The 15,954-nt window shown below is 40.7% G+C and overlaps 1 protein-coding gene across 1 annotated transcript in view; it reads left to right on the top strand.

Annotated features, from left to right (window-relative positions):
• The window catches only part of cps1 (carbamoyl-phosphate synthase 1, mitochondrial), a 61,098-nt gene that overhangs the window by 14,714 nt on the left and 30,430 nt on the right, over positions 1-15,954 (top strand). Inside the window, exons 21-26 of the mRNA XM_030429377.1 lie at positions 619-737; positions 8,561-8,702; positions 9,372-9,437; positions 9,641-9,704; positions 11,115-11,296; positions 14,270-14,464. Of these exons, the coding sequence (XP_030285237.1) occupies positions 619-737; positions 8,561-8,702; positions 9,372-9,437; positions 9,641-9,704; positions 11,115-11,296; positions 14,270-14,464 (768 nt within the window). The remainder of the gene's footprint in view (positions 1-618; positions 738-8,560; positions 8,703-9,371; positions 9,438-9,640; positions 9,705-11,114; positions 11,297-14,269; positions 14,465-15,954) is intronic.

Raw genomic sequence — 15,954 nt, 5'->3', positions numbered from 1 at the left:
CATGAAGACACAAGATACTGTTGGAAAATGGATTCCACGTGACCTGAGCATCATCAACACTCAGTAACACAAAAAGATTTAACGTGTTACGTATTGTCATTTTTTACAGCAAGTATATCTTCAATCACATCAAACATTTTAAAAAGCTCCACTAAGAGTCTCAGTTAATAACCTCTTTCAGCTTGATAAGCAGCTCTCATGGCAGGTTACAGTGCTTGTTGAGCCTGCTGAGTAAAAATCCTCCCACACCAACCTGGAATCGTTTCTCTGGTCAGACATCTTATATAAAAATGATGAAACATATTTACTAAGCTGTCAGAGCCCAACCTCGTTCATATTACAGGTTGATGACACAGACAGGCTTCTAATTACAATAATATGTTGTTGCTGCAGTAGTTTTTACTCAAAGCAGTCATTGAAGGAGTTAAGAGAGTTTTCACTGACTGATTTGCACCATGATTTTAATCACAAGCCATTGATTATAGAATCTGTTGAAACGTTGTGAAACCTTTTTGAAGTCTGCTTTCAGAATGCTCCAGTAGGAGGCATGGATGATGAACTTGACGATAATGAATAATGAATATAACATCCAATCTGTTTCATGTCTCTACTTTTAAGTCCCTCCACAGTGGAATGAGTGTCGATCAGATCCACCAGCTGACAGCCATAGACAAGTGGTTCCTCCACAAGCTCCGTGGGATAACACAGCTGGAGCAGCACCTGGCAAACTACAGGAGGTAAAACACAAATACACACAGATGCACAGCCTGGTTGAGCAAAGGCACTTTTTGGTCACTTTATATATTCCTACGACGTGCTGGTTGATTAATGTGAAATCAAACATTTTGTTTGATTTCACATGTGCAACGTGTAAATTGCTTTGCGACATCCTCAAGAACTAGAGTAAAAGGGTAAACTTACTATACAGTATCTATGTGACTCTCTGCTTCTCTTGACTGGCTGGAAATATCTGATGAAGTGGAACCATCTTCTCTGAAATATAGTATGTCCATCCATCCATACGTTTGCAGTCCGTTACCCCACTGGAAGGGACCTCATGGACTGTTATCATTTTATGGAATATATTTAAATTCATGTTCTAGCTCCCAAGCTAGCTCGGTTGCTATCAGTCTCACCTCTCTGTCAAGTCCATTAATCTCCTTGTTATCTGTCCATTATTTCTTCCCTAGATGTTTCAGTTTGCAGCTTTAGTATCGACCCTATGGCACAGACATGTTATCATGCTGATTTATATTCAAAGGAATTGTTAAGTGAATACAATTTAATTCATGAAATAAAATCAGACCATACCTATTTTACTGTATTATGTAGTTAAGTATACTACATAATAAAATATATATTAAAAAAACTTGACTTTTGGGGCTGATACTGATATTAGGAAGTAAAAAAATCTGATACCAATATATAGGCTGATAAACACACATTTTTGCAACATCCCTTTAAAATGTGGTTAATAAACATATGAGAAAAATAAAGAATCGGGAAGGTTATTTTTTTGTTTTACAATGAATTATAATAGATAGATGGATAGAATTACTTTAATGATCCCAGACTGGGAAATTATTTTGTTACAGCAGTAGTGGGTCCGCAAATAAAACACTTTGTACATAACATAAATAGAATCCAATATATACATAGTGTATATATACAGTGCACAGTGTGCTATAAACAATAAACAATAATAATATATACAACAAAACAAAATATGCAAAATATACTATAACAATAATAATATATATAACAAAACAGTAGAGAGACCAGAGTTCTCTGTCAGGCAGAGGTGAGAGAGTTGTTGTATAAAGTGATGGATTGTGGCAGGAAAGATTTCCTGTATCTATTGCTACGACAGCGAAGCTAAAGCAGCCTTCCGGAGAAGGTGCTCCGCTGTCTGACCAGTGTGAGTTGGAGAGGGTGGAGAGGATTATCCATGATGGATAACAGTTTTTTCAGTGTCCTCCGCTCCACCACAGCCTCCAGAGTATCCTGTTTGCAGCCAATCACAGAGCCAGCCCTCCTGATCAGTTTGTTGAGTCTGTTGGTGTCGCTGGCTCCGATGCTGCTTCCCCAACAAACCACAGCAAAGAAAAGTACACTGGCCACCACAGACTGATAAAAGATCTCCAACATCTTGCTGCACACGTTGAAGGATCTCAGCTTCCTCAGGAAGTAAAGTCTGCTCATCCCCTTCTTGTAAACAGCTTCAGTGTTAGATCTCCAGTCCAGCCGTCTTCCTCTTCTTCCTGAAATCTATCACCATCTCTCTGGTCTTGCTGATGTTCAGCCGCAGGTGATTCTGTCCAGTCCACTCCACAAAGTTGTCTACCAGTGCCCTGTACTACTCCTCCTGTCCCTCACTTGTACACCCAACAACAGCCGAGTCGTCAGAAAACTTTTGCAGGTGACACGACCCGGTGTTGTACTGAAAGTCAGTGGTGTATAAGGTGAACAGGAAAGGAGACAGTACAGTCCCCTGTGGAGCTCCTGTATCACTAACCACCGCATCAGACAGAACACTGCCCATACTGACGAACTGTGGCCTGCCTGTCAGGTAGTCAGTAATCCAGGAGATCATTGTGTCGTCTACACCCATCACCCGCAGCTTCTCCCCCTGTAGCAGTGGCTGAATGGTGTTAAAAGCACTAGAGAAATCAAAGAATGTGATTCTCACAGTGCCTCCTCCACCATCCAGGTGCGAATGGGCTCGTTGCAGCAGGTAGATGACAGCGTCATCAACTCCCAAGTGGGGCTGGTAAGCAAATTGCAGAGGGTCTAGCAGGGCTCTCACCTGCGGCCTCAGGTTGGCCAAAACCAGTCTCTCCAGCACCTTCATGACGTAAGATGTGAGGGCCACTGGTCGATAGTCATTGAGGTCTGATGGTGTCGACTTCTTTGGAACAGGAACCAGGCAGGAAGTCTTCCAAAGCACTGGTATTCTCTCCTGACCAAGGCTCAGGTTGTAGAGGTGTTGTAAGACAGCTGGCTGGCACATGTCTTCAGGATCCTGGGGCTGATACCGTTAGGGCCTGCAGCCTTCTGCTGGTGGAGTCTCTCCAGCTGTCTCCTAACCTGGCCTGCAGTCACAGTCATGTGGGGGAGGCTGCTGGTGTCTTCAGTGGAGGATGAGGAGGTGGAGGAGGAGGTGAAGGTGGAGGAGGAGGAGGAGGTGGAGGAGGAGGAGGAGGAGGAGGTGGAGGAGGAGGAGGAGGAGGAGGAGAGGTGCTGCACAGGAGAGCTCACAGCAGGGGAGTGAGGGGGGAGGGGAGGAAGCATTTGGGGCAGTGAGGGTGTGTGGGGGTCTGGAGGTGTCAGGGAGACGACAGAATGCTGTGAGCTGAACCTATTGAAGAATCTGTTCAGCTCGTTTGCCCTCTCCAGGCTGCCCGATGACTGTCTGCCACTCACCTTACACCCAGTGATCTGCTTCATACCAGTCCACACAGCCCTCACATTGTTCTGCTGGAGTTTGGCCTCCAGCTTCCTCCTGTAGGCGTCTTTACAGGTCCTCAGCATATCCCTGAGTTCATGCTGCACTCTCCTCAGTTCTTCCCTGTCTCCAGACCTGAACGCCCTCTTCTTCTTGTTAAGAAGGGCTTTCAGGTCATTGGTGATCCACGGCTTATTATTAGGGAAGCAGCGTACAGTCCGGGTTGGCATGGGGGTGTGTTCACAGAAAATGATGTATTCTGTGATGCAGTCGGTCAGGCTGTCGAGATCCTCTCCATGTGGCTCAACAGGTGCATCCCAGTCTTTCGGAAATGGCAGCAGAAACGGTAAACTTACTGGGAATGTAATTATTATCAATTACCCCAAGCATCTTTTTCTAAATTATAATATCTAAAATCATAATACAAATATACAGTACAACGATACAAATGTATCTATTCTGCAAAAGGCCCTAATATGTCGTTAATATCTCGACTTTTCTATGTGATTTCTACCTGTGCATTTGATAAAAGAAAAAAAAACATTAAATCCTTATTAAGAAGCTGGAACCAACAAGTGTTTGACATTTTGTTTGAAAAATAGTCTTAAAAATGTATTGAATATCTATATAGTTGGCATTCATTTTCTTTTGATCAATTTGTCAGCTAATTGTTACAGCTCTGACTATGTGGACATTGTTGCTTAATGTTTCCATTAGCTTGATGCTTGTCAGTGCAGGAGTGTTTTTCAATCCTTCACTCGCCCTGCAGGTTGTCAGATTCAAATATACCTATAATACTACCCAGAAAACTGTTTGGGCATTGGAGAGCACTCTGTCCTATAAAAAAAAAAAAAAGAAAAAGCATCAGCCGACAGCCGGTGCCCAGGAATTAGAATTAGAAATGGATAAACGTGTAAGAAACCAAGATAGATATTTGGGTTATTTCCTTCAATCGTAAATCAGATGGACCCCAGTCCCTTCACGTCTCAGTTTCTTTCTCTCTTGTGGTTCGCCTCCTCCCTGCCCGTCTCTGCCCTCGGGCGCTTGCCTGGACAGCCACTGTGAATTTTCACGGCTCAGCTACAGGTTACCTGCTGCCTTCTTCTGACTCTGCTGTTTAATAATTAATGGCTGGCCGTCTGGTGGGCACCCGCTGCAACACGCTGACACATGGACGGCTGTTGTAGTCTCCACTGCCTCTGGAGCAGGGGACACTGGGATGGGCACACAACAATAGGCTGCTGCCAGACTGATGGAGCGTATAGAGCTGGGTGCAGGTGGGCTTCAGGCTCTGCTGGTCACCAGGCTCAGTGTTTCTCTGCATAAGAGTCTCTTATTGGAATTCTATAGGACTAAAGGATATTTATTGAAAAAGATGAGAAGAGCCTTTTAAAATGAGAAGATTTTATTCTTCAGGTTCTTTGTAGAGTTAATATCAGAGGTAAATAGCTCTGACTGACATGGACATCTGACTTTCATTGACCGTGTTTTCACTTGGTTGTTAAGAAGTCGTTTGTTAAAGTTGGTAGAAGTATGAGTAACAATCAGTAATTTGTCCTGTCATTTATGTCACAAATTATATTACATATAGAAATTGGATTATGAAAATGTGAAAAAAGTGTTGGACTGTCCTTTGTTTCACCGGCTTTAGTAATTACCGTGGTGTAGGCTACAGTCTTCTATCGTATGAGGACAGACGAGAACGAAATGTAACAGGCTGCTCCACATCATAGCATACCAACACACAGTCTTTTTAGGGGGGCTACAACACAACACTACGATGCCTGTGTATATATGATAGCCTAGGACGACGGATAGAATACCAAAGCAAAAAATACACACATGAATACAACAATTCATCATGCAGTATTGCAGTTCTATATACTTATTTATTTATTTTGGGATATTTTGTTTATGGTATATTTGATAGGGAAAACAGCAGTCAGCTGCTAATTTGCATCCCCTGCGGCCATCCTTTTGTGTCTTAAACCCTTTTGGTGACACTTGTGACACCTTTTTGGTACAGTGGGTGTATGTGTTGGTGTTAAAGAACACATGCGTATAGACGCAAATATAGCACTCTATGGCACTGCAGCATCAATCATTGTCATGAGCGATTAATCTGCCAGAAATACATTTGACTAAAGGGTAAATTCACCCAAAAATAAAAATTCAGTAGGTATCTACCCACTCCCATGCTAATAAAAAGTAGGTTGGTAGTCTACCGAAAATTTCTGGTCCTTCACAGCAAAACAGCGTTGTAGCATTCGTGCACCCACTTCGGACGGTTTGCAAACAAACACTTTTAGCTTAGATACCACAGTGAAGAGTTCAGCTTAAAAAATGGTAAATGGTGCATGGACCCCTTTTTGTCTCCTTCTGGTTGTTTTCTTTTACTTTTTAAAACAATTCCAAGCTTCTTCAGTTGTTTAAGAGAATGCTGTCACACTGTTTTGGTATGAAGCTCCAGAAATGTTTTGTGGAACACAAAACTTAATCTGACTTCGGCATAACTCCATCGGCATGGGGGTACATAGATAATGCCTCAATTTGACTTTTTGGGTGAACTTATCCTTTAAAAGAAGTCTATAAAATAAAAAAATTGTGAAAAAAATTGCCATTAGAATTTCCTGAATCTCAATATGACTTTAAGTCCAAAAGCTGCAAATCCACACTGCTGGAACAAGAGATGCCATTTTTACTGGAATATTCACTGAAACGATTTATCGGTCATCAAAATTTATGTTACAAGAATATGCCACCTTATTTCCATGTTCTGTATTGTTTGCTTTATTGTTTTAAAATGCAATATGATCAACAACATTTATAGACATAAATGCACAAAATCTGTTTTTTTTTTCAGTCTTTTAAATTCAGATTTTGTTTCCAAAGCCAGTTATCTGCAGAGCTCTAGGTGCACTTCATGAGGCTTGGTGAATAGCTGAACATTTTGATCCCTTCAAGTTTGATTACACAAAGCCATACTCGGAATACGACAACGTGGCAATACACCTGCGTATTAGGACAGAGATAATGAGGTATATAAGCTCTGTGCATGACATGAATCACAATTAAAGGGATCGCTGAATTTGTAAGGAAAGCAATTATACAACACACAAACGGGTCATTCTCCTAGTTTGAAGTTTCAAACTTCATTAAGTGAAAAATTAACTAAAATGAAAAGTGTTGAAAATCCAGAAAATTGGTTGGTTTTAGTGTGTTTTATTAGAAATTTGTGAGAATATCTGTCAGTTCCTCTTCCGTACTCTCCTCACACGCACTCAAGCACACCACAAATGTCATGATGTGCTTCTCATGTTTTGGTTGCATGTGAAGGCATATGTGCATGAGATGATGGCAGACAAAGGATTTCCCTCCCACTTTAAACTGCTCTCCCAAAGAGGATAATTGTACACAAGACAAACTGAGCACTCAGATCACATTTTTTCCCTTCCTGTGATTCTGACTCTGAGCTCACGCTACTTTCTCCTCTGGTTGTTATTCTTCAACCCAGCTATGTGCAGTGGGAGTTAAAACACACTTGACATTTCCAATATTGTTACGCTACAAGGTCATAAATAATTCAGATAAGGAGTGGGGAGAGCAAGTCGTGGTTTGCTAGAAAGTAGAATTCCCTTTGTCTGTACCTGGGGTTAAAGGAATACCGTGACATTATTGAAAATAATATTTGTTGCTTTCATAGTGGGAGTTCATGAAAAGATCAATATCAGTTTCATCACTGTGCATCCATGTGTTCAGTTTAGCTTGGCATTAAAAAACAGAAAGCAAAGGGAGACCATCAGTTGAGCTGTGTAAACTCCATTACACACTGTTGATGTAAAATAATCAAAGATAGAAAAACATTTAAATGTTATTTTAATAATTACATATTATGTTTGCTGGAAGTGTTTTCTGGCCCAATCAGTTTCTCACATGCCCCGTCCATTCACTATGAAGCCGCTGACACACTTTTCCCAGCAAACCCCTAGCTGACTCTTCGATGTATTGTAGAAAACATGATACAACATCGAACATACTTTTCCACTTATGGCAGAGTCCACTTATTCCCTGCCTCCCTACTTTGTTTCTAAGATACATTTTCTGGACAAAATCCCAATACTCAACACAGTCATTTACTTGATATCTGTGCTTTTTGATCTATATGGCATACAAAACAATCTCTCCAATAATGTAAGCATCTTCTTTGTTTGATAATGTGCTGACTCTGTTGTAGCAATCTGATTCATCATATTTGAATATGAGAAGAAAAGCAAAACCTATCTTATTTTAAAGAGATTAACCAGTACAGTAAATTGTACAATCCTAAAGTATGTTGTCTTACCTACCACAATTTACTTTAAACTGAACCTCACAGAAGAAATCCTAACCAAAAAGACAGTGACACATGCACAGTTTTTATGAAGCGGTCCAGTGGCTCCACTTCAGAATCACCTCTTGAAACCCAACTTTATTTCTGCAACAATTTTTCTGTTTAACCTCACCGCTCACATTAAGGTTTTATTGATTCAAAACGGGTTTTAAATGGCTACACTTGCCAGCCTGGTTCTCTGACACCATGGCATCTTGTTTGTTGATGTGTTATTGATCGCCCTGAAAATGGGCTGGTCCCTGCTGTCCACACCGGTGGGTAGAAGGGCCAGTCATGACACACTTGTTGGATTGACCCTCTTAGTTCAGTGGACTTGAAATACACAGATATCTGAGAGAACATTAAAAAAAATGAAGTCACTCGTCAGTTTTGTTCACCTACTTCACTTTTTTTCCCTCTCCACCACTTTCATGTCAGGCATGTTGAGCTCTAAACTTTTCAGCTTAACATATGGGTGACAGACTCTGCCGTCCTCAGCAGCAGAGGTTACAGAGTGTGGTAGAGAAAATGGATCTAACACTGAATTGTGCACTTTTTATTCGGTATTAAGGGGGATTTGGTTATGGCATGAAAAGGCGACAGCCATGTTGTTCCTGTGCAAATGGAGTAAAACGTTGTTGGCAATGATCCGGATGTCAACATTACATCATTCCATAAAGTGTCGGTGTCTGAATGGTTGGCCGAACATCTGTATAACAATCATTACTTATTGTCTTCTCACACAGTGGTGCAGTACCTGTTGGTCTGCTGCTGAGGGCCAAGCAGGACGGCTTCTCAGATCGGCAGGTTGGTCAGATTCTGGGCTCCAATGAGAGGGCAGCCAGAGAGCTGAGGCTCAGTCACGGCATCAAACCGTGGGTCAAACAGGTGAGCATGAGTGGGCGTAGGTCAGATGGACACAGATAACTGCCCCTGCCCGATCAATACATGGAGGAGTTTGAAAAATATGTTAAGGCCATAAGGTTAAAGTTATGATCGATTGTCTTTCCACCTTTCCAGTACTGACATGTGTTTTGTTCAAATGGTAATACCAAATTCTCAGCCCAAAGCATGCAAGAATTTAGTCTGAGATAGTTTGTTCATATAATCAGTCTATCCTGTAGACTTGACATTAGATAACAATTTCACCTGCTAAGAATGTATCTAGATAATTTTTTAAAATGATAACATTCATCCCTTCATCCCTCTTATTGGTTTTTGGACAACAGTTCTTTGTTTAGAAGAAGTAAAGCTTTTTCTTGGATGTATTTATGCTTTAATTAACAACAGTACTACCACAATTGAATGATATCCAGCTCAAGTAGCGGCATTGTGTTTACTTACATTTACTTAAGTGAATGTACTGAAGAATTGGCAGCCAAGTGTACAAGAAATATATAAATTAAATGTACTGGGTAGGTGGTATTGCTCCTTTGGTTCCGTTGGTGTATAGATCATTACAAATTAGCACTGTTACCTAAGAAAAAGAAGGTCTAGGCTCTGTATAAATTATTTTTGATTCATTTTAACCTCTTTTTCTCTGTCGCCTCTTTTCAGATTGATACCTTGGCAGCAGAGTATCCAGCCATGACCAACTACCTGTATTGTACCTATCACGGTCAGGTATGTAGTCACAGCTAACTGAGAATGGACAAACGTTTATTGCATCTCTATGACATGTAGCCTATTCAGTCACTGTCTAATAGGAAATGCAATTCAAAATTCAACATTTTAATGTGTTATGAAGACAATATTTAAATTCAGAATACTAGTAAAAGAATTATTGAGTGCCCCATGAACTAACTTTTTGCTAATTTATACCTCAGGAGCATGATCTGGAGTTTAATGACCAGGGAATCATGGTTCTTGGTTGTGGGCCATATCATATTGGTGAGTCTGAGATCAAAAGTTTTCATATCATTTTGATGCTGTTCAAATAAAAGTTTTGCCGATTACTGTTCTCCCTCGAGTACTCCCTCATTGTGGGCATACGCGTGTTAATATCTTCGCTAAACTGTATTTTGCAGTGGTGTATAATGGCCACAAGATGGCGGTAGCAACATTTGAAGTACATTTTCTTGCAAATATTTCACAATAAATTGATTCAAATTGAAGGGATTCTGTTCACTGAAAATCCAGAGTGCTTTTAATTAGTTGGTATAGAAAGTATTAAGTTTGTATTAACAGCATAATGAAGTAACAACGTTAAAGCGAAACTCTCGCCAAAAAGCAACCGAGGCTTTATTTGGGATTGAATATGAGTCAAACCTTTGTGTGAAAGCATAATTATGACCAAGAGGCACTTTTAAGATTTACGGTAGTTTCGGTTTTGGGCACGTTAATTTTGAACGGGAGTGCATGGGGCAAGACACGCTAGCATAAAAATCGCTATTTTTAGAACACTAAGAAGGCTCGACACAACATGAAACTTTGCTCGTAGCATCACTAGGGTCTCTACTCATGAACAAGAGCATTGAGAACATTGTTTGTGTACACAGAGTTTATGAAAAAGAAGGTTTTTGAACTACTCACGTTAGCTGCTGCACCTCCTGCGCGTTGCCGTCATGGCAGGCAAAAAGTGTCGATCCCCGAGTGCGACCTGACAGGCACGCTTGAGGAGTGGTTCACCATTACTCTCTTGCCTGTCAGGTCGCACTTGGGAATCAACACTTTTTGTCTGGCATGACGGCGACGCGCAGGAGTGCATGGGGCAAGACATGCTAGCATCATTTTGATGCTAGCATGTCTTGCCCCATGCACTCCCGTTCAAAATTAACGTGCCCAAAACCGAAACTACGGTAAATCTTAAAAGTGCCTCTTTCGTCATAATTATGCTTTCACACGAAGGTTTGACTCATATTCAATCCCAAATAAAGCCTCGGTTGGCTTGTCTTTAATAAGCCTGCTTTTACCGAAAGGCCTGTAACCCCCTGCAGTTGAGGTTAATAAAGGCCTGGGCCACTATTTGAGGAAACATGGTATACAAAATCGCTGGACAGAAAACATGTATTTTTTGGCCACACACATTCCTAAAGTTTTTGTGCCGAATCAGCCCGCAACTTGATGTCCAATATACGATGGCTGGTTATTTTCAAGGGTTGTTTGTCAGCACTGATACATTAACATTGCCTAAGAAGTAAAAGTGGTCATAGAAAATCTGGTCTAAACACAAAATCATACACATGGCAAGTTCAATCAAATTAACAGAAGGCAGAATATAATTTGCATTGAGAGTGTTGCTATCCAGCGTTTGTCTTTATGGCCAACATGCTCAAATGAATCTTTTCTTCGATCCACCAGGGAGCAGTGTTGAGTTTGACTGGTGTGCGGTGTCCAGCATCAGAGCTCTTAGACAGATAGGCAAGAAGACGGTGGTGGTCAACCACAACCCTGAGACTGTCAGCACTGACTTTGATGAGTGTGACCGCCTTTACTTCGAGGAGCTGACCCTGGAGCGCATCCTGGACATCACCCAACAGGAGGTCAGGACGCACACAAAAACATGCCATTTCTTATATTTGACATACGGATATCTGACAGTATACACCTTTTCTTTTTATCATTGAAGATATTTTTTATTGTCAGGAAACTGAATTATTTTACTCGGAAAAGACACAACTACAACCATTGTTGTACCACTGATCTTAGCGATGATCAGTGTTCCACACACACCCGACATGCACTGGGAGAGGGGCAGAGTACTCTGGACAGGTTGCCAATCTATAACAGGATTATATCAGTGATAACATCTAATTATATATTCAAAGGTATTGAGTGAATTCAGATTGAAATAAAATACTGCGATCAATACAAGGCTTCTTCTAGTATTGATCAGTTACACAATGCATATATAATGATAAAAGAAATCAATCATGTCAGGCAGGTCAGAGATGGTAAACTAGTGGAATTTCATTCAAAAAACAATATTTGTCTAATATTGGCACACAGCATACATATAACTTCATGATGGTTTATCTAACTAAACTCTGACTTTGATTGGTTTTGAATAATTCTTTATTGAAAAAGCAGAAAGTAAACATTAGCAGCATAACTGACTTATCATCATGGCATTCCCACTGTGATGGGGAAAGAAAATATTACCCGCTCAGAGTGGCATTTATGAAACATAGATGAGAGTATCCAAAACCTGTATCCAAAAATCTTTTCAGATCAGTTTGTTCAGATTTAAATTTATGTGTAAACACATGTATACCTACAAGCTTGTTAAGAGTGCGGCTTTCTCTGCCTTATAGTCATGGTCTTCACCATTTAAAAAAGCAGCCACACAAAAGCCCTCGCCCTCTTTCTCTATCTAACAGAAACTGGGAAAACTCTGAATGAGTCCTAATTGGGACATTTATTATGCAGCAGCATAGGCTCATCGAAGATTTAAGAGCTTCAGTTTGTGTAGTTGCAGGTGTGCACACTTTTTTTTTGGCTCTTCAAGGTTTCCTGACCTCTCTGTAAGACTGATAGTTCATGTGGTCGTGCTTACTAAATAGTGTTTTGGGTAAATAAATTATTAGGAAGTCATTTTACATCATTGTGTAGCATTTGTGTCATTTTATGAGGATAACTGTTTGGAGAAGTTCCTTGACAAAAGGTGTATTTTATTTACAGCAACTGTGAAAATGCCTCCTGTTTGAATATTTTGAATAAGGCCAATTCTAATGTAGCATATTCAGATTGAGATGTGGAATATGTGGATGTTATTCAGGTCTTAGGAGCATTCTTTTGGAGCATTCTTTTGGCATATGTATCTCATATTTGGGGTTTTATGGCAGTTTGTGGCATACTGCTTCTTGCTTGTTTATAGTCATTCTGTGCTCAGTCATGGACAGTTTGAAAAGCATTGGTAGAGATGCGTGTCACCCCAAAAAAACTGACATTTCTGATCAGAAACAGTAACACACCTATTATCGCTATAAGGGTGTTTAAAAGCCATGTTTTCTATAAAAAACACCATATATCCATATAACACCAAAACTGAATGAATGACAAAAGAAATTTGTCAGATTTTCAAATATCCAATGGTACTTGAACTAACCATGTACTATGAACACTTTGATCAGGAAAAGGAAAAAAATTCTAGGCTTAAAATAATGTTATTGCATCAAAATTCACTTATGTGTTCTAGCCGTGATTATGATGTAAAAAAGTATATAGTATTGGTGAGTAAAATATATGTGACATGAGCATAAAATGCCAGGGTTTTTAATATGGGTAATTTACTCAATGACAACTTTTGGGGAAAAGGTAGTTGAAGGAATAAAAGAGGGAGGCTGTGGTCGAACAAATCCCCAACTGGTGGAAAACCTGGAAAACACACATTATCATACTTGCTGTTCCACTTGTCCATATTTTGATGTGCAAAACATCATGTTAGGACACCTTAATAAGAGTATGCATGGATGCATAAAAACAGGAATACTAGTCTAATTAAAATTTCCATTAGCTCTGTAAACGGCTGATTAGGAATAGTGTCAATAGGAAGAACAGGAATATTTTCTGCATTCAAATATTGTCAGTGATAATGAGTATTTGTAGTGATTATCATTTGAGTTGTATGGAACATGACATTAGGCTCCTATCATTTTCATCCAATTTTAATTAAGGTGGGATTTCATATACATGGCCAGACCTGATGCATTATATCATGTATATAATGAAAGATAATTTCCACCTTATTGCTCAGTGCTGCAGTGGAGCCCAGCTGACCCTGAACTGCTGCGTTCTCCTGTGTTCATGTTTGTTGGTGTCTGTGTATTAATGCTGTGTTGTGTGTTTGTGCACTAATGTCCATTGACTTTCCCCTGCAGAGGAATTGTAATCCAGTTAAAGTTGCGATGGGATCAGAGTGTGATTAAGTGTTTGTTTGTTTGGGGTGATAGCATTACCATCAATCCCTCTCTCACGGCTACAGTCCCCTCCTGCTTTCTGTGTGTGTGTGTGTGTGTGTGTGTGCGCGTGCGCCTGTGTGTGTGTGTGTGTGTGTGTGTGTGTGTGAGATAAATATGGCATTAGAGCATGGAGATAAACCCTGGACAGAAGCAGGAGAGCAGGCCCATGAATAATGAAGAGATACAACCTGCCATTACCATGGAAACAGCATCCCCTCTGGATTAGCTAGACAGGATAGAGGTTGCATGTTGTTATTAAAAGGAGAACACACGCTTACTCACACACACACATACACACACTGTCCCTGGTGATAACTAAACCTGTGGCTCGACCAAGATCAACTGTTTTCGGTTGGTTTGTCGCATATTTTCACCGTGTGATCAGTGGCCAGAATAATGGCCACTGGCCACAGGTTTCAGACTGTTAATCTTGGTTTATACGCTTCTGGCAGGAGGTCCAAGTCTTGACAGAGTATCTCTCCTCTGTCTTCCCATTCTCCTTTTTTTATTCTACCTGCTGTTCTATTCTCTTTTCTTCCATCCTCTCCTCGGCAGGGTTGCTCCGGCAGCATTGTTTCAGTCGGTGGGCAGATCCCAAACAACCTGGCCGCCCCGTTGCACCTGAACGGGGTGAAGATTCTGGGGACGAGCCCCCTGCAGATCGACCGGGCAGAGGAGCGCTCCGTCTTTTCCAGTATACTAGATGACCTTGGGGTGGCTCAAGCTCCATGGAGGGCCCTCAGCTCCCTGGTGAGAGGAAACAAAATAATCATGGATAGTAAAAGCATACAATTATGTATTATAACACAATATTGTGTGCTGCATTGTAACAATATTGTAAACAAATTGCGGCCCTACAGTTTTTCTTAATGATAATGTTCCATCCAACCAGTGAGCTAAGTTCAGTTGCTTGTACGGGCAGCTACAGTGAAAGAATGACTTCCCTGAGTAACCGTTTTAGGGATTCCTCCAGAAAAATGAGTTGGCAGAGATGTTGAGCTCAAGGTGTTTGGAGAATGTTTGCTCATGCAAGTGACGTTTGCTTTAGAAAGCCATTCCCATCTTTGTTAATTTTTCTGCTGTAATTTAGTTTTGTGTACATATGGATCTCCTTAAAGAAAGTCTAATATTTGCATTTTACACGGAAAAACCCATCAGAAATCATTTTGGGTGGGAAAGTAGCATCTTTTTGGTTTACTGTGTGCTCTATTCTTATGTACAAAATTGTGTTTAGTTTTGGTTTTGACTGCCTCACACAAAACACACATCACATTACCTTTAGTTTACAGCCCTGTAACGTTCTGTTTGGCCCTCTCGACTCGCTCTTGGCTGCCTCTGAATGAAGCACCGGCAAGCCCCTCTGTGGAACATGTGGAGCAATGAAACGTGTCGGCAGTCAGCGCTGAAATATGTCTCTTCCATTACCATCGTTCATGTATTCAGATATCACAGAGGAGCGATTAGCCGGCACGCACAGATAAAGTTCTGCGTCTCTCCCGAGCCTGCACACACATTCTGTTTCCCTGTTGATCGGGAAGAAACGGTTCGTTTTTATTGGGTTGGAATAACTCCAGCAGAGCCATGGGGAGTTGGTTCTTCTGCGTCTCTGGGAAGCTATTTTCTGTTTGTTAATGGTACTCCACCTGGCGAGTGAACAGTGGGTAATGATGGAGAGAAAAAGGCAAGATGTGCAGAGAGATGAAGAGGCGATAGCCATGATGATAATGATGATAAGGAGGAGGGTGAGGACATACAGCCTTTCTCTCACTGCTTGACTCCTTCCACGATTCTTTCTTCTCTCTTTCCTCTTGTGATCTGAATAAAAGAAAAGAAAATCAAAAGGGAAATGAATGAATTGAAGCCCCTCTTTCTGACTCTCTGGGCACTTATAGTCCCTTTTAGCCTTTGATTAGTTTTGAGTGGGTGTGGTTCAGTTGGTTGCATGAGAGGGTTGTTATTATGAGTGCAAACACACACCCTTGATTTGATATTGATTCTTTTTCTCCATACAGCTTTCTAACATTATATACATCTAGATACAAATCTCACAAAAAGAAAATGATTACCACATAATGTTGCTTTAACATATTGAGACCATGAGGAATAAGATATGACGTGTTCTCTTCATTTCTGCTTTTGTATTCGGAAGTGCCTGGACTACTTCCAATTTTGTGACACTGACCATTCCTGATGATTCCTGGCATCGTTATCATGACATAACATTTTCTTATCTTTTCCAA

The sequence above is a fragment of the Sparus aurata genome, chromosome 9, assembly GCF_900880675.1.
Source record: "Sparus aurata chromosome 9, fSpaAur1.1, whole genome shotgun sequence".
NCBI lineage: Eukaryota > Metazoa > Chordata > Actinopteri > Spariformes > Sparidae > Sparus > Sparus aurata.
The sequence above is the reverse complement of the archived record's forward strand: the minus strand, read 5'-3'. Positions and strand labels throughout refer to the sequence as shown.